At 46.0% G+C, this 18,664-nt stretch overlaps 1 protein-coding gene across 2 annotated transcripts in view; it reads left to right on the top strand.

The window, feature by feature from the left end:
* The window catches only part of LOC147706727 (uncharacterized), a 235,996-nt gene that overhangs the window by 61,340 nt on the left and 155,992 nt on the right, over positions 1-18,664 (top strand). For both annotated transcript variants that reach the window (XM_086925870.1, XM_086925869.1), the window contains exons 5-14: positions 198-389; positions 1,167-1,250; positions 5,312-5,430; positions 6,625-6,739; positions 9,906-9,992; positions 10,534-10,649; positions 12,463-12,613; positions 12,885-13,015; positions 15,152-15,242; positions 16,230-16,379. In XM_086925870.1, coding sequence (XP_086781996.1) covers positions 198-389; positions 1,167-1,250; positions 5,312-5,430; positions 6,625-6,739; positions 9,906-9,992; positions 10,534-10,649; positions 12,463-12,613; positions 12,885-13,015; positions 15,152-15,242; positions 16,230-16,379 — 1,236 coding nt within the window. The remainder of the gene's footprint in view (positions 1-197; positions 390-1,166; positions 1,251-5,311; positions 5,431-6,624; positions 6,740-9,905; positions 9,993-10,533; positions 10,650-12,462; positions 12,614-12,884; positions 13,016-15,151; positions 15,243-16,229; positions 16,380-18,664) is intronic.

Genomic DNA, 18,664 nt, shown 5'->3' with positions numbered 1-18,664 from the left:
TTGGACATATTGAGTCTACCAGAACTTACTTCTTTTCACTGCATCCCACTGCGCTCTTACTCATGGTCTAAAGCATACATATTAGTGTTCTACCTGCCACATGACAGCACTATGGTGCCTCGCAAGGGGTAGGAAGCACTATTTAACTGCCGTTGCAAATCCATGCATCCTATGTCTCTCCTGCATCTTTTCCACAGATGGCCGAACATCTCATCAGCAAGCAAACCCCGAATGCAGACAACCTGATCAAGCAGCTGCAGTCTCTGAAAGACCAATGGCATGTGCTGAAGCAGACCGCAACCAATCAGAGCAAGGCGTTGGGTGTGGCACGGACCCTCCAGGAGTTCAAGCGGAAGGCGGACGAGCTGGAGGTCTGGATCCGAGAGAAGGTACCGTGAGACCTGAGGCAGGATCTTCTCAATGCAGTGGTTATCACTTAAATACTACAGGGTTGCTCCAGTCATTGGTTTACAACAAACCCATTCAAAGTGCCCTGCAGAATTCTGTCCAGGAGGGGGTGATGTGGCCAGATTTGAGTAAGCACGATGAGATATGCTGACCATACCTTTGACTATGTATGTGATCAACATTCCTGGATAACTTCTATTTGGTAACCCTTGAAGATTGACAACCATTTAAAAATGAAGGTGTTCATGGCTCACAGAATTAGAATTACCTACCATAAACCTTCTTTACCTTACCTTCAACTTGTCACAGATTGTTCTGCAGTACTATTTCTTATGTGGTTTTCATGTAGGCAGATGTTATGTTGTTTACAAGAGGTAGGGAGTGTTTGTGAAGTATTTATATTTTTCATTACTTCCTATGGGGTTTTATTTGAAGTCCTTACTGCCATTATTTTCTATGGAAGGGTGTTGCAGTTCCAGTGGTTGGCCAGGGTTGGAGGTGGAGATTTACACTCGTAGGTTTGTGAATTGCATTTTGTAGTCAGTAGTAGTACTGTTGCACTACATCACAATCTACAGGATGTCGTTTGTGGATCAGTCCCAGATGGTATTTTATTGGTTTTGTTAGAGTTTGACCAGTTTCACCTCTTTGCGTCTGACCCTCTGGCCCCAGTAACCAGAACCCTGTCCTTCTCCTGACCCTTCTCTCTCTCTCTCTCCCCCCCCCTCCCCCACTCTCACTTTCCATCACCCACGTAGGAAGACAAGCGGTGCCCGGTTGTCCTCCCCGAAGCCAGTGGCGACAAAATCCAGCTGGCCCGGCGCATCCTGGACCTGAAACAGGTGGGTTCTGCTTACCTGCAATGAAGGTGGCTTACCGGATGAGAAGAACCTGCTGACTCAGAAGAGTGTGTGTGCGATCTCAAAGTCACAGGTTCAAACTCCAGCAGGCTCGCTCAGCCTTTCATCCTTCCATAAAATGGTAAAATGATTACCACTGAGTTTAGTAACATTCAGCCTAATCTGCCTTGGTATGGGCTGCATTACACCATCACTTTATGGCCCATGCAAGTCCCAAGTACCTTCTCAAGCCTAATGGCTGTTTATTTTTTTGTTGCAGTTTTATACAGCACAAACTCGACCCAAAGGTATTGGAACGCTTTACATGAGCACCAGTTACATTACACAATCATATTTAGTAGGCACAGGGGGATTAATTGATTTGCACAGAACGTTAAGCCAGCGCTGAGATTCGAACCTGGTGCCCCCAGTTCCAAAGTTGGCAGCTCTGGCCATTACGCTACATCTTCCCCCTTCCCTTTGAGTCTAGGTGTTTTTTTATGTCACATATATCACACAAGGTAATTATGGCACTATCTCCAATCCTGAACGTTTCACCTAAAAGTCATTGTTTTCAGGTGTGTTCATCTAACTACTACTTCAATATTAGCAAAATAGGACTACACCATCCAGAATGCATTTGGATATGCATTCTTGAAGTGCAGTGGTCAATATAAGTAGCTCTATCTGTTGTACTGGGGAAAGTCTAGCAGCCTAGATACACATACCTGTGGTTTAAGAATATCCTCCAAGCCAAGGTTTGTTTTCCAACCTGGGCCCCAGTGCATTGTGGTACTTGCAGTCATATGCTCTTCGACGCACAGCACTGAAGTTATGATCCTTTTTGATATTGTTTACTTCATGCCCGCTATGTGTCTCGTCGGTTGCTTCATTCCTGGAAGACCTACATATTCACCCTTTCAAGGCACTTCCATCCTTCATCTCTGGGGTGAATAACTGATGGACTGATAGGGTCGGTGCAAACAGAGCAATGGGGCTGGAGTGATTAGGGTGCAAAACTGCATTTTTACCAAGAGCCAATTTATGTCCAATGACCAACGGGACACACCTCTGAACAATGCAATAAAACACATTATCAACAAGTGACTGTGGCTGGTGAAAAAATACCTTAGAACCCTTGATGACACCCCGAGTCCAAACATCACACAAGACCACCACAATTGTAGTAAAACGCAATATAAATGTGCATAACATAACAAGCTATATTGCTCAGGTCGAGAAGGGTTAGAAGCTTTCCATGGCCAAAGGAAAGAGGCATTTTTAAAACTAGAAAGGTTTTGACAGGTATGTCATATATCTCACAAACTACAATAGCACAGGTCTCAAGATTCCCAGTTGAGACTACAAGTCCCAGAATGCATAGCACAGGTCTTCAGTTTCCCAGTTGGGACTACAAGTCCCAGAATGCAAAGCAAAAACCTGAAGTGGATGAACCACTCACTGTAAGAAAGAGAATTATTACTTGATATGGGCAGTCACCCAAACCATGGAATAATAACGCCAACTTCTCAGGTGAACCCCAAGGTCTGTAAATTACCCTGAGCTGAACCCTATGGTAGTGATGGCACAGAGCAGACAGGCTTAACATAGCCCAATGTGTAAAGTGTTTATAAAGTACCAAAACAGTATTAAAATAAAATAAAAAAAACAGTAAAAATACCAATCTGAATTAGAAAATATGCCCAAACAGTAATAAAAATGATACTAAAATAGCAAAGATCTTACAAATTTTTAAATTTTAAGTAAAAAAAAGCAGCAAAAAACAATAGTCTATGGAATGGTAGACCGGGACCGTGGCGTGATTTCAGGCCGAGGGCAATGGAGCACTGGTTGGATAAACAACGCAGGTTTGTCACGGTTAAATATTTTACCTTCTGACTTAGACTGTTTATGGAGCTCAAAATCCTCCAGTGGGATAAGCCTGAATCTGTATTCGGGGAAGTTGCATTAAAATCGTACACCTTTGCTACAAGGTCTCTCTGACGGCTATAGAGGTCTTGCAAGTCCAAACATTTTCTAAATCCCAAATTTTAAGGGTTTTTGGAACAGCTCCTGTGGGTAACTTCTAAGGTTCCTAGGACCTCTGAGACAGCACTAAGGGGCCAATACTCATGCTGCAGAGACCACCAGCAAGGTTCAGTCCAAGACCAGTTGGCACTGGTCAACTGATCCCTTTAGAAGAAAGGCCTCTTGCAGCTTGTGGTGTCCCTATGCCACAAACGAGGTCAGCCAATTGACTCTTGGAGCCAACTTCTTTTTCGTGGTTTCGTGGATGCAAGCGGGAGCAGGCCCAGTCATTTAGGGCTCCACGCAGATCACAGACAGCAGGTCCAGTGCTTTTTTGATCTTCTGCAGGTTCAGAAAGTGTTTGCAGGAAGGGTTCTTGGGTCGCCACATTTATGGAATGCACTAGTCAGTGGATTGGGGTGAATTCTGGACACTCCCTAACCAATGGGTAAAAAAGTTCACAGTGGCAACCCTGCCCACTTTTTCAGCACTTACTTCTTGCCTTACTGCAAACAGTCCCAAAGACCACCTCCCTCCTAAAATCCGAGCTGAGGGAAACCTTCTTCCCTTATGCAGAGCTCTAGTGCTCCCCCAGAATTGTGGCCAGGGAAATGAGCAGTCCCCTCCCCTGTGTCCACTCCAAACCAGTTCTGTGGGTAGCTTCCCTCCCACTGGGTTTGGAGCCAACCTGGCTAGTGTGGGCCTTGGGACAAAGGCCTTCCTTTCTTCAGGTCTCTTCTTATACTAAACTATGAATGGGACGGTCTCACGTCTGCCCTGTCAAGTTAATTAAGCTTTTGGGCCCATTCCACTGTCCTTCCTAGGTTGATAGGGCTCACGTGTGCCTCACAAGCATTCCATTCTGTCACAAGTCCTAAGCTCTGTTGTGGGAGCAGTTTTCACTGCTCATTGAGGTCAATAACCTGCTTGACAGCTGCTGGTGGGCTAATGCAAATTGGCCTCCAAGAGATTCGGGCAAGAAAAAGGTAACTTTCTAAAATGTACTGGTAAATATTTATTAAAATTGAAACTTCACCAATGAATTGGACTTTTCATAAATATTAACAATAGTATTTGAATGACTTTTTTAGCCATTTCCTGTCAAAAGTTACAGTTTTAAATTTATAATCTATACTTTGACATTTTCTAGGATCCATCTATAGCCCTCCCAGTGTACAAAGCTTTTGGGGTTGAGAGGGAGAAGTGTGGTGCAGCGGGCAGAGCGGCTGACTCCTAAGTGCGGAGCTTGCGGTTCGATCCCTGTCGGCAGCTCAGCATCATATGACTCGGGGCAATAGCTCACTTAATATCCCCGGTGGCCCCCAGTACACTTATAGGTGATAAGCCACGCTTTACAACTATAGAATTTATTTATTTAGTCACTGCCAACTGTAATTCCTTACATGCTCCACTTTTACATATTAACTACGTGATAAGGTGTACCTACATATGACTTATTGATGTTTAAAAGCAGGGTCTACCATGTTTCAGAAAGGTTTATTTTGAAAAGTTTAACAATAGTTTTTTAGGCTGCTGCAATCAGCCCTCACAGTGTATCCATGAAGTCATGGTTAACAGATCCACTCTGTGGATGGCACAAGGTACAGCAGTCCACGGTTGGCATTTAGCTTCCAGGCCCTCGCTGTATTTCCTGAACCATACACTAAGAACGTATTGGCAAGTTAAATATGTCAGCAAGGTGTAAGCCAATTTTAATATGTTTAAATGGGGCACTGACTTTATACCTCTGCTTAACATAGAAATAAAAAACCTACAAAAATAGAGTCCAGAAAAAAGTGAAAATATGGAGTGACCATGCAGAATAGGCCGATTTGCGACACTCGCGTATAGACCTAGGATTCTTCTGAGCTCGCAGTAGAGGTCTTAGATATCTGTGGGTTCTAATTTCAGCCCATAGCGTAGCCTTTCATCATTCAGAAGCCACTACATTTTGCTCTGCTGAGTTGGGTGCCTATGTGAGGTGCTCCAGTTTGTTCTAAGCACTATATAAATGTTCAGTGTGACTGTCTCACCAGGAGCAGCAGCGCTTCCGGAACCTGCAGGAGGAGGTGAACGGCCTGGCCCAAAAGCTGGAGAAGCAGGGGAAGAACGAAAGCAGGAGTATCTCAGCTCGACGCAAGCACCTCAACAAGATGTGAGTGAGACCGGTAGGGCAAGGATGCACCAGACCTGCATAGCACCTATGCAGCAAGTACGAGAGCATGACCACCTGAGCCCAACCCACGCACACCAAGAAGCACTGGTGCAAGGGTGCGCTAACGGGCATTCGTAGTGCCTACTTAAGGAACACAAAACTGATCCGCTAGGGAGTGCAAGGACGGCTAACCAAAGCGTACCAGGCTGGCTGAATGCAGAGCCCCAGCACCCCCATCCGGAGAGCACTATATTCTAACCTAGGTAGCACCAGACTGCCCACAAAGGGGGTCCCTGAGTACCCAGTTAGTAAATACAGGATCATCCATCCAAAACGTACCAGATGATTCACCCACCCATCCAGGGCATACCTCGCCGCTTCTATAGAAAGTGCTCAGCTCACCCCCTAAGAAGGCAAGGTGGGCTACCCAGATAGTAACGGAATGCTCACTCAGGAGACCTAGTTCCACACTCCTAGGAGTACCAGCCCACCCACCTAAGGGCATCAGTCCACCCAACCAGGGGTGCTTGACCACTTATATCTTCTTTTGAAACCCAGACCTCAAAGAGACTGGAGACCTGTCCTGTTCTTAGTGGTAATGCCCTTTGTGAGATGAGTCCCTGAGGGGGGAGTGTCTGCTGATCCGTTTGGCAGAAGTGTTGAAGTTTCCGAAACCTAAAAACTCACCAGTGAACTATGCACCATTCTCTGCTTTGTTTTAAAACACAAATGGTCAAATTTTTATACTATAATTGACTCTCCCAAACACAGATTTCCCACTCACTCCTGGTGCTCCACTCACTCTTTTACCTCCACATGTGGCATCTACAGCCACATGAAGCTTTCTGTGGTGGCCTGATGTGGCCTGTGGAAGTGGCTTAACATTCTGTTAAAGGCAGCACATCACACTTGCTGGAATCCTCCAGTGTTCACGCCAACCCACTAAGACATACATTTCCTACCCATAACTGGTGAGAGGGCACCCACCGAAAGTCCTTCTTCCACTCAGCTGTGCCACCTCATGTCCTCGGCAGCTGCACCCATAGGTCCTCGTCCACATGTGCCAGGTAAACAGACTGAAATGGGTATCGTGTGGGGGAGTCACCCATCACCAAGGAGAAAGGTGTAACGTATGGGGTGCTGCACCCCCTTTACCTGCCCCCTCCCCTTATAACTGTGCGAATGTCTGTGCAGGTGGCTGAAAGTGCAGGGGACGCTGACCGACCACCACAACACGCTGCAGCTGGCCCTGGAAGCGGCCTCCTTCCACCAGCAGGCTGACGCCCTTCTCCGCACCATGGACACCAAGGTAGGTGATCAGGGGAGGGAAGGCATGGGGCAACTGATCCGCAGGGGCACCGTCCCCATATTGACAACATGGGACACAGAAATGGCTCAGGGAGGCACAACTTATCACTAACAAAGGGATAATGTTGCACGTACTACCTTTAGTTTAAGTTAGTAACAAGAGTCAAACAAATACCCATGCATTACCAAAGGTCTACGCAGAAGCTCTCACTATAGAATCCTAGATGTGCATGTATGGCAGCGTCCGTATGGAACCCTCATGGCTGCAGACTCCCGCCAGCCCCACAGGATGTGGGTAGGACGCCTCTCAGAAGGTCCCCTATTTCTGTCTGCATCTCACTTACCAGTCCTCATCGGGACCACACGTGACACATCTCAGTGCCTTGTAGAGCCCCACATCTTCATCCATGGTCCCTCTGGGATCCAGTCCAAGCCCCATCACCATGGCCCCTTTGTTGTTTCAGTGGTTGCCTGGACTTCTCCACATCCTTTCATGCCATGGACCATGCCCTGGCTGCCTGGGCCTTGAGTAGACACCGGGGCCCGATTCACAGAACTAACTTAAGACAAAATCCTAACCTTACTACCATTTTGGTATTCACAGAAGGCACTTACTCATTTTGGTATTCACAGAAGGCACTTACTAATTTTGGTATTCACAGAAGGCACTTACTCATTTTGGTATTCACAGAAGGCACTTACTCATTTCGGTATTCACAGAAGGCATTTAAAAGTCCTACAGTTAGTAGTTCTAACTGTACTACTCCTAAACTGAGAAAAATCCCAACTTTAAGACTTTCGGTATTCACAGAAGGCATTTAGGAGTCCTAAAGTTAGGAGTCCTAACTTTACTACTCCTAAACTGAGAAAAATCCTAACTTTAAGACTTTCGGTATTCACAGAAGGCATTTAGGAGTCCTAAAGTTAGGAGTCCTAACTTTACTACTCCTAAACTGAGAAAAATCCTAACTTTAAGACTTTCGGTATTCACAGAAGGCATTTAGGAGTCCAAAAGTTAGTAGTCCTAACTTTACTACCCCTAAACTGAGAAAAATCCTAACTTTAAGACTTTCGGTATTCACAGAAGGCATTTAGGAGTCCTAAAGTTAGGAATCCTAACGTTATTACTCCTAAACTGAGAAAAATCCTAACTTTAAGACTTTCGGTATTCACAGAAGGCATTTAGGAGTCCTAAAGTTAGGAATCCTAACGTTATTACTCCTAAACTGAGAACAATCCTAACTTTAAGACTTTCGGTATTCACAGAAGGCATTTAGGAGTCCTAAAGTTAGGAATCCTAACGTTATTACTCCTAAACTGAGAAAAATCCTAACTTTAAGACTTTCGGTATTCACAGAAGGCATTTAGGAGTCCTAAAGTTAGGAATCCTAATGTTATTACTCCTAATCTGAGAAAAATCCTAACTTTAAGACTTTTGGTATTCACAGAAGACATTTAGGAGTCCTGAAGTTAGGAGTCCTAACTTTACTACTCCTAAACTGAGAAAAATCCTAACTTTAAGACTTTTAGTATTCACAGAAGGCATTTAGGAGTCCTAAAGTTAGGAGTCCTAACTTTACTACTCCTAAACTGAGAAAAATCCTAACTTTAAGACTTTCGGTATTCACAGAAGGCATTTAGGAGTCCTAAAGTTAGGACTCCAAGGGGCACATGCATCAATATTGCATTTTGCGATTCCTTAATTGCGAAAAATAAGGAATCGCAATTAAGGAATTGCAAACTGCAATGCATCAAGAAATTGCTATAAAAATAGCGATTTCTTAAAATTCCTTAATTGCGATTCTCTAATTGAGAATCGCAATTAAGGAATACCTCCCCATCCATTCCTATGGGCCTAGAGGCCCATAGGAATGAATGGAAAGACATTCTTAATTTGCAATTCACCATTAGAAATTCGCAAATTAACGATGCAATTTCAAGGGTGCAGGGGTGTCTAAAGGACACCCTGTTGCACCCCTGAAATCTGCTTAGAAATACATTTTTTACACTCACATGCCCCAAGGGCATGTGTGTGTGTAAAATGGAACTTTGAAAAATACACTTTAGTGCATTTTTCAAAGTTTTTGCAAATTACCATTAAGGTCAACTTCATGGTAATTTGCCCCCCTTATTTGCGAATTCGCAAATTTTTAGAGTTTGATGCATTGCATTTAAGGAATCTCAATTTAAGATTCCTTAAATGCAATCGCAATTTAAGAAATCGCAATCTTGCGATTTCTTAAATTGCGAAAATTACAAAAATGTTAATGCATCCCAAAAATGGGAATTGCATTTGCAAACGGCCGAATTTTGCGATTCGCACCATTTGCGAATGCAATTTCCTTTGATGCATGTGCCCCCTAACTTCTGTGAAAGTCGAAATGAGTAAGTGCCTTCTGTGAATACCAAAATGGTAGTAGGGTTAGGATTTTGTCTTAAGTTAGTTCTGTGAATCGGGCCCCGGTAGTTTCATGGTTCTCATTGCTCTTCTTGGGAAGGGCATGACCACTGGTCTTGGACAAACTTCCTTCTACCAGGAACCATGACATCTGTCTCCGGTCCCCAGTGCCAGTGGATTGGTCCCCGGTGTTGGAGATGCGATTCCTATGCAGGTGGCTCAGCGTTCTACCTGCTGTTGGATGATCTGCTGTGGTATGACCTGAAGAGGTGTTCAAGTCCTGGTTAGGGCACGGCTGGCAAGAGCGGATCCTACACTTCCAAGCGCTAGCCTCCCTGGTCTGACACTTATAGAGTGGTTACACCATGGACTTCTCTTGTAAACATATGTACGAGAGCTGCAATCTCTACACGCCATAGATGCAGACGGGGCACTCTGAGGTTGGCGGATGTGCAACGCATGGGGCCCTTTCTATCACTGGTGTACCGCAGGTGATACCTGGCTTTGCAATAGACCAATACAGGGAATACTTCGGGGCAGAAGATATTTCCCAACTAAGACTATCGTCAGTAGAGGGTGATTCATACCGTGGTCCTGCTGACGTATCCCTCATGGACACATTATTTCTATCCCTCTCCAGGTCATAGGACGAAATCTTACCTTCCATGGTGGCTGCTGATTCAGGGAGGACCGCAATCATGAGATGATTTGTGGTTCCATGTCACTGCATTATTCACTGTCTGAATAAAGTGCTTTGTGTTTTGTGCAGAGAAGGACGGTGTGCAGCCTGAGAGCCCAGGCGGAGCCTGAGGGCCAAGCTGATCGAGATGTGAGGGACATCGCCGGCCAGATCATGGTAAATGGAAACGCAGTACACCGAGCCATAGGTTGCTTGCAAGAGTTAGCTTCTGTATATGTAAGAACCTCACCTCACTCTGTTGACACCATCTGGCCAAAACTAAAACTGGAAATCCCTTATAAGGTAATAGGTCTTAATTTTACATAGGTCTTGACCAGACGAAGGAAGGCGGATAATGAGGAGCGATCTATGTTCACTGGAATCATTTAAATAGGCTTTTTCATGGTAACACCTGCTTGTATGAGCTTCCTATGCCAGGGCTCAAAAGTTCTGCACCCTGTAGCCTGGCAGACATTGAGGGTGCTCACGCTGCAGCCACCTGCTCCTCCCCACCACACCCCTTGTTACATCACATTTCCACACCTGGGTACCTTCCAGTGATATCACATTTCCAAACCTGGGTTCAGCCTCACCTGCCCCTCCCCCATTGCCAGTGACATCATATTTCCACACCTGGATTCAGTCTCACCTGTGCCTGCCCCATCCCACGACACCTGCCCCTCCCCCGGTAACATCACATTTCCACCCTGTTTTCCAGATGCTGGACGTGACGGTGTCCCAACTCATCAGCCTTCACCCAGAGCTGGCTGCTGGGGTTACCCAGAAGCACCGGGAGGTGAAGAACAGCTGGGGCGCTCTTCAGCAGGTTGTCAGGTAAGGATGACCATACTCACCTACCGCCTCCATCGACACAAGCTGCCACTGCACATGCTAAAGCAGAGGCGTAGCTGCTGGGGGAAAGTGAGGGTGTTTGGGGTGTGACACCCCTCGAATAAATCCATTCTTGGCTTGGTACTTTGGTCTGGGGGACCCAGAGTCTGGCCTTATATGTCTGTGTTTTTCTCTACGTACTGATTTGACTAGGAGGATTTAACTTGTTCATTTGGATCAGGAACGTAAAAATATATAGTGACCCTTTTACCAAAAAAAGTAGCAAGTCAGCTCCCACAGAAGTACCACAAAAATGGATGCAAATTTACTACTTTTTGGAATTCACAAACATTGGCAGTAGTGGGATTGGAAAGCTGCGACAGTCGAGCTTCTAAGCACACTGCTGGAAATCAAACACCCAAAAGGTTATGGGCTGATTGCTTGCAAATAGACCAACCAGTGGCAATCTCTCGAGGTAGCATTTAAACCCATCGTTTTTCACCCACTGTGTCACTCGAGACAAAGAGCCTGATTTGCAGTAAAGGTAGACAGAGTTGCAGCGGAATTTATGTCAGCTAACCAGCATTACTCTGCTCTCCAAATTTAAAGATGTCTGCCTGCCTGGCGGATATTGATAGCGCCAGGACACCCTCGGGTAACAGAAGCGCTTTACAAATCAATTAACATAACATAACATAACATAACATAACATATTGTTACACATTGCCAGTGCTGTGGCGATTCTTGGCAGTTCAGAAAATGTTTGACGGATGGCTCCATGAAATATGACGGACAGCTGTTGAGCCTTTTCCAAAGTTTATTTTCAAAAACAAACTCCAAAAGCGGAAGTTTGTTTTTGAAAAATAAAAAACGAATGACCCCCACACCAAAGGTGTAGTGGTACTTTTTCTTTCTTTACTGCCCCCCACCTCCAGGCTATTTTATTGTTAGGATGCAGGGGTCGATTTTTAAAGTACAGGTTATGTTGCATGAGATGATTTGTGGGCAATTTCCAGAAATGCAATAATGGGGATTAAGACGAACATACATGTGAGTTGGCTGTGCTCAGAGAGACGCGGCGCGCAGAGGATGGAAAGAAAGGAGAGGGTCATTCGAAAGAAAAAGGAGAGCCGGCAATCAGAGTTTTTAAGTTAAAGTCAGTTTTTATGCACACTTTTTAGGAATATTATGGTGACTGTCTGGGATAGCATGAAACACTTAAGGGAGAAACAACATCATTTCAATGTGAGAGAGATCAGTGTTAGGTACTTTTGATAGGTAATAGATTCAATTAAAGACCATCCCTTGAGCAAAGACAGATCTCCCTAGGATAGTCCCATGAAGACCCCAAGCTGCCCAGGCCCCTGAATGAGGAGCTCTAGGCACTATATCATGCCCTCAGACATTGCAAGCCCTATGACTTTTCTAACCCAATGTGCCTTTTATGCAGGGCATTGATCTAGGCATCAGGCCTGCAGTGGGAGGCAACAGTACTGGACACTACCCAGAAATGCCCCTACAGCCGACAGCCACGCGGGCAGTGGTCTCTGAAATAAAAGTTCTCAAGTTGCCACATGTTGCCCTTACTCAGCAGTGGATGTCCTAAAACTCAGACACCACAGAGTGCAGCTGTTTGTACCCTGAGGACTCAGAATCAGCTGTTAATTATGACCAACAGTCAGACATGAATCGTCTGAGCCTTAGCGATTCAATGCATTGTGCCACCATTTTGCATAACTTGCCCCCCAGCTGACCATCCCCATCCAGCTACACTTTTGGTTTTCACCGTACAATCTGCTGTCGCCCTGTTTTCTAGAGAAGATAAGTTGACATCGAAAGGGCGTCATCCCAAGGATGCAGAGGGTCCCGTAACCCATGCGCAGGAAGGGCCTCGCGGCGTGGGAAAGCCGCAGCTTGGACCCGCGCCCAGAGGAAGCCTCGTCGGACTGCGCATCGAAGGCAACGAGGTCAGTAAAGACTTCATATCCTGAGTCAGGCACCATGTATGGTCCTCTGCATGAGATCCTAGTGGCACGAAGACATCACAAAGGGTATTTGTAGCAGGCGAATGTATATAGCAACGACCGCAATCCAAGCTGAAACCAGCGGATGAACTCTAGTCCCATTTCATATATTGTGGTAGCAAAGATGTGCTTGTTGTCTGTTCGTTTTCTTTACTCTTGAAATCTGACTGCAAAAAAACCTATGTTTTCTTATGTAATCTATGTGTTCTTACAGGTGGAAAGAGGTGATGACCCTAACTCATCAGGAACAGGGGCATCAAAAGGAAAGAGCGAGCTCTCTTCCTCGAAGGTGCTACAGGAAACAGGAAGTGATGTCATCAACGGGCGCCACAGTGACCACAAAAGGTAGTGTTCTGCTTATATTAAGTAGGGTGAGCAAAATTCAAATCTCACCTATGGCATTTTGGAAAGTTCACAAGTGTTGCTTTCCACAAAGATTGTGAAGATTAAACTTTGCAACACTTCACTCATGCTAGGTTTCTCTTTCAAATATTATTTTACAAGATAACTCGCCCACTAAAAGTTCGTTTTTATTGAAAAAACATTGTCCCAGAAACTATTTCCTTAGAACTTAAAAATCCTGAGCCCTCATGAACGTTACAAACCTTGACAAGATTTTTAAAAAAAACTGTTTGTAGAGGAAAATCTTGGAATCTTCGCACACGCCTGATATCAACCTATATCACATTGAATAATTATTAATGGTCATTTTGGCCTTTCATGTAGTTAAACAGACTCAGCAGTCTATTGGCACCTCTTGGTCTATTGGTCTAAACGGGTGGTGTGGTGTGTGTCTGTGATGGCCTCTCGGTGATCCTATGGGTTACACCGTCCTCTTTCCTTGCTGGATGTCATGGGAATGGCGCTCAGGAGAGTTGGGTTTTGATAAGACCAGGTCGCTTGTGCAATGCAACTCTGTCCCCCCCCCTCACCCCAACACACCCCATACTCCTAACTACCTTGGTGAACACAGATGGTAAGATTACTAGGTCTCCTCTGACTGACCCTTGAAGGATAAACTTCGCCTCTTACCCTCTTCTTGGTTCACTGTTCAGATGAGCTGAGATGATTAGCTCTGTTTGAACCCAGCTCATCCCTCAGGCAGAGGTTTTGACCTAAGTGGTCCCTCCCTTTTTTAATCACCTCTGTTTATTGTGAAGTCTTTAACCCAGGTGCAAAGAGGTCTAATGATGGGTAGATATTTAGGTGGGTGGGAAACGTATTTGGCTAAAGTTTGGTCGTCTCTCACCACACTCACTTAGCGATGAATGTGTACTCTGAGTTCAGCAGAATGCCCAAGTTCTTCATTTTTGCAGTAGTGGCAGGAGGTGAACCTAGCAAGTTAGAGTTGGTAGTGGGCGTGGCTAAGGGAAGCATCAGGCTGTGGACCCTTCCCTTCTTGTAGAGTGACTCAACAGGCATTGACTCCTCTTAGTACATATACATGGATGTGTTGATGTTTGTGTGACGGGAACCTACCTTTGGTGTGATGTGCACTGTGGATTTAGGGGTGCAGGTGACGAGTCATGGTCGTGAGCACCGGGGTGTGGAGTCCCGGTGGGTGATGAGAACTGGAAATATCCAATTGGTGACAGGTTAGGAGCTCCTGAAAGAGATGTTCCTTCAGTTGTTTTATCTTAATTGTTTTTTGTGAAGCTGTCTAACATCCTGAAGGTGTTGCAGGCACTAAACCACTTAAGAGCAGCACCCGGAGAAGAGGACGTTTTGGAACTGGGTACTGATAAAAGAGGCAGGTTTTAGTAACTTTGAGATAAGAAAATACGTTGTAATATTTCTTTAAAGAAAATAGGCAAAAAGTTACTGTGCATCAGGAAAAGCACAGAAAAAGTGTATTCTCCTAGTACGGAACCCAGTGACAAGGCGTAAGTCCTCATTGATGGAAAAAAGGGAATACACCGGCCCAAGCAACGCCATTTTTGTGACCATTGAAGACGCACATTCATGGGTAGAGCAATGGCTGATTTACAGGGTTTTGAAAGACACCCTATTCTCTTTGAGAAGTTAGTGAAGGGTACAAAGGAGATGGGACACAAGGCTGAGTTTGGAAACTCCTAGGTAGGGGAGCTGGTGCAAGAGCTTATCAATAATTTGGGCAGGTCCACAAGCTTATTTCCTGAACTGTAGGGACATAGAATCAAGTATTGTCCAAACTAACTCCCCTTACTGGTCTAACTGTAGGTGATAACCCATTTTTCCTTTGATCCAAAACACTGCAAAGAGGCCTGAAACAGACTTGTTTGATGGTACTTAAAACAAGTACAATTGATGAACAGACTACAAGAATAACAAGGAGTAAGCCCAGAGTCCTCGACTCTCAGTTCTCCATTTTAACTAAGCAAAAAAAAATGACCAATGTTTTTTTTCCTCCAACAAAAATGTTAAAATCAATGCTAACATAATCTTGGGGGTTTGGTGAGGATGACCACCCTCTAATATTTATTAACCTTTTGGTGTCTGCAGAAAGAAGAGACCTGCAGGACAGACAGACAGTCCAAAGGCGAGACCTCAGCCGGAGGCCCAGCTGCAGCACTTCTGCCAGGTAGCTGCCCAGGTACGGAAATCAGAGCGGCCGCTGACCCTCAAGAAGGCTCAACTGCTTGGTGTTTAGAACTTTAGCATCTATCTGAAAAGGAATCTAATTTATGTTATGATGACATTCTTCAAAGTGCTCTCTTAACTCTGTCTTCTTGTTCTTCAAATGGAGGCTGCTTGTCGCTCAAATCAACGCAGATCCGCATTCCTGGTGGTCTTCTTGGTAACAAAGTATAGCCCACACAGGCATTTGATATAGGAAATACAACTGTTTATATCCTCCCGCTCCGACTGCTACTACTACTACTAGTAATAACAATAATAACATGATAATACTAAATTGAATACTTTGATGAGACTGCTCCGCCTTTCTTCCTCCCCAGGCACAGTGCACATATTTTCATCTAAACCAGTGGATCTTAAACTTTTTAAATTCTCTGGACCTCTCCTCTTAATCATTACTGGATTCCAGTGACCCCCATGAATCATGATTGGAATCCGGGGACCCCCCCTTGAATTAGTACTTGAAGCCGGGGTCCCCGGCCTAAGTAATTTCGATGACTTGGACTGCAAAACAATGCACAAAAATACGAACACAAGCATTCATCAAATATACAAATTATGAAATATTTTATATAATAAAAAAAAAATCCAAAATAAAATTTTTATGGGAAGGTTGGAGCTTTTCTAAATTGAATTTAGGCCACGCATTGTCTATATTATATTCTGTTTGATAAACTTGCACTGCTCCCATTAATCAGTCTGAGGATACTGACTTAATAGTCAGTCTCTGATTTGATAATTCCCCTGAGTCGTGGACTACCAGGGGTCCCCAGAGCACAGGTAAGAGCCACTGGTCTAGGCTCCAGAAGGGTCTGACAGAAGGATAGAGAACACAACAGCAGAATAATCTACCCCATTGCTCCCTGTATCGTGTGGAAGCACTGCTTGCTTCCCTTGCTGCTCTGAATTCATGAAGCACTAAAGACTCTCTTGTCTCCCGCAGGCTCTGTGCTGGTTGAAGGAGAACATGTCATCCAGTGCCCAGTGGGATCGAGCTGAAAGTGAAGAAAATCTAGAGGAGATGCAAAAACAGCAGGCAGCTCTGCAGCAGGAAATCACCCGGCAGCAGGTCCTGATAGAGGCAGTGCAGCAGGTACGTGTGGCAGCATGCTGGGGTAGGGGCTCTGCAACAGGTGCGCATGGAAGCATGCTGTGATAGTAGCAGTGCAACAGGTGCATGTGGAAGCATACTGTAGTAGTACCATTGAGTTGGGTAACAATGAACATCTGTTATTCAGCGCCAAGTGACCTCTGGGTGAACGTGCGCTTTACAAATACAGATGTTATGTTATGTTATGTTATTTAGGGGCTCTGTACTAGCTGTGTGTGGCAGCATGCTCGCGTAATGGATAGTGCAACAGGTGCTTGTGGCAGCATGATCTGATAGAGGCAGTGCAACAGGTGCTTGTGGCAGCATGCTCTGATAGAGGAAGTACAACAGGTGCGTGTGGCAGCATGATCTGATAGAGGCAGTGCAACAGGTGCATGTGGCACCATGCTTGTGTAATGACAGTGCAACAGGTGCGTGTGGTACCATGCTTGCATAGGAATAGTGCAACAGGTGTGTGTGGCAGCATGCTCGCGTAATGGATAGTGCAACAGGTGCTTGTGGCAGCATGATCTGATAGAGGCAGTGCAACAGGTGCTTGTGGCAGCATGCTCTGATAGAGGAAGTACAACAGGTGCACGTGGCAGCATGATCTGATAGAGGCAGTGCAACAGGTGCATGTGGCACCATGCTTGTGTAATGACAGTGCAACAGGTGCGTGTGGTACCATGCTTGCATAGGAATAGTGCAACAGGTGTGTGTGGCAGCATGATCTGATAGAGGCAGTGCAACAGGTGCACGTGGCAGCATGCTCTGATAGAGGCAGTGCAACAGGTGTGTGTGGCAGCATGAGTGGGTAGTGACAGTGCAACATGTGTGTGTGGCACCATGCTCGCCTAGGGATAGTGCAACAGGTGTGTGTGGCACCATGCTCGCCTAGGGATAGTGCAACAGGGGCATGTGGCAGCATGCTCCGACAGAGGCTGTGCAACAGGTGTGTGTGGCAGCATGAGCGGGTAGCGACAGTGCAACAGGTGCATGTGACACCATGCTCGCATAGTGATAGTGCAACAGGTGCATGTGGCACCATGCTTGCCTAGGGATAGTGCAACAGGTGCATGTGGCACCATGCTCGCATAGGGATAGTGCAACAGGTGCATGTGGCACTATGCTCGCATAGGGATAGTGCAACATGTGTGTGTGACACCATGCTCGCCTAGGGATAGTGCAACAGGGGCATGTGGCAGCATGCTCTGATAGAGGCAGTGCAACAGGTGCACGTGGCAGCATGCTCCGATAGAGGCAGTGCAACAGGTGTGTGTGGCAGCATGAGCGGGTAGTGACAGTGCAACAGGTGTGTGTGGCACCATGCTCGCCTAGGGATAGTGCAACAGGGGCATGTGGCAGCATGCTCCGATAGAGGCAGTGCAACAGGTGTGTGTGGCAGCATGAGCGGGTAGCGACAGTGCAACAGGTGCATGTGACACCATGTTCGCATAGTGATAGTGCAACAGGTGCATGTGGCACCATGCTTGCCTAGGGATAGTGCAACAGGTGCATGTGGCACCATGCTCGCATAGGGATAGTGCAACAGGTGCATGTGGCACCATGCTCGCATAGGGATAGTGCAACAGGTGCATGTGGCACCATGCTTGCCTAGGGATAGTGCAACAGGGGCATGTGGCAGCATGCTCTGATAGAGGCAGTGCAACAGGTGCACGTGGCAGCATGCTCCGATAGAGGCAGTGCAACAGGTGTGTGTGGCAGCATGAGCGGGTAGTGACAGTGCAACAGGTGCATGTGGCACCATGCCCGCATAGTGATAGTGCAACATGTGTGTGTGACACCATGCTCGCCTAGGGATAATGCAACAGGTACATGTGGCACCATGCTCGCATAGGGATAGTGCAACATGTGTGTGTGACACCATGCTCGCCTAGGGATAATGCAACAGGTGCATGTGGCACCATGCTCCAATAGAGGCAGTGCAACATGTGTGTGTGGCACCATGCTTGCCTAGGGATAGTGCAACAGGTGCATGTGGCACCATGCTCTGATAGAGGCACTGCAACAGGTGTGTGTGGCAGCATGAGCGGGTAGTGACAGTGCAACAGGTGCATGTGGCACTATGCTCACATAGTGATAATGCAACATGTGTGTGTGGCACCATGCTTGCCTAGGGATAGTGCAACAGGTGCATGTGGCACCATGCTCACATAGTGATAATGCAACATGTGTGTGTGACACCATGCTTGCCTAGGGATAGTGCAACAGGTGCATGTGGCACTATGCTCACATAGTGATAATGCAACATGTGTGTGTGACACCAT

This window comes from Lissotriton vulgaris, chromosome 6 (assembly GCF_964263255.1).
Source record: "Lissotriton vulgaris chromosome 6, aLisVul1.2, whole genome shotgun sequence".
NCBI classification, from domain to species: domain Eukaryota; kingdom Metazoa; phylum Chordata; class Amphibia; order Caudata; family Salamandridae; genus Lissotriton; species Lissotriton vulgaris.
Note: the sequence above shows the minus strand (reverse complement) of the source record. Positions and strands in the feature narration are given on the sequence as shown.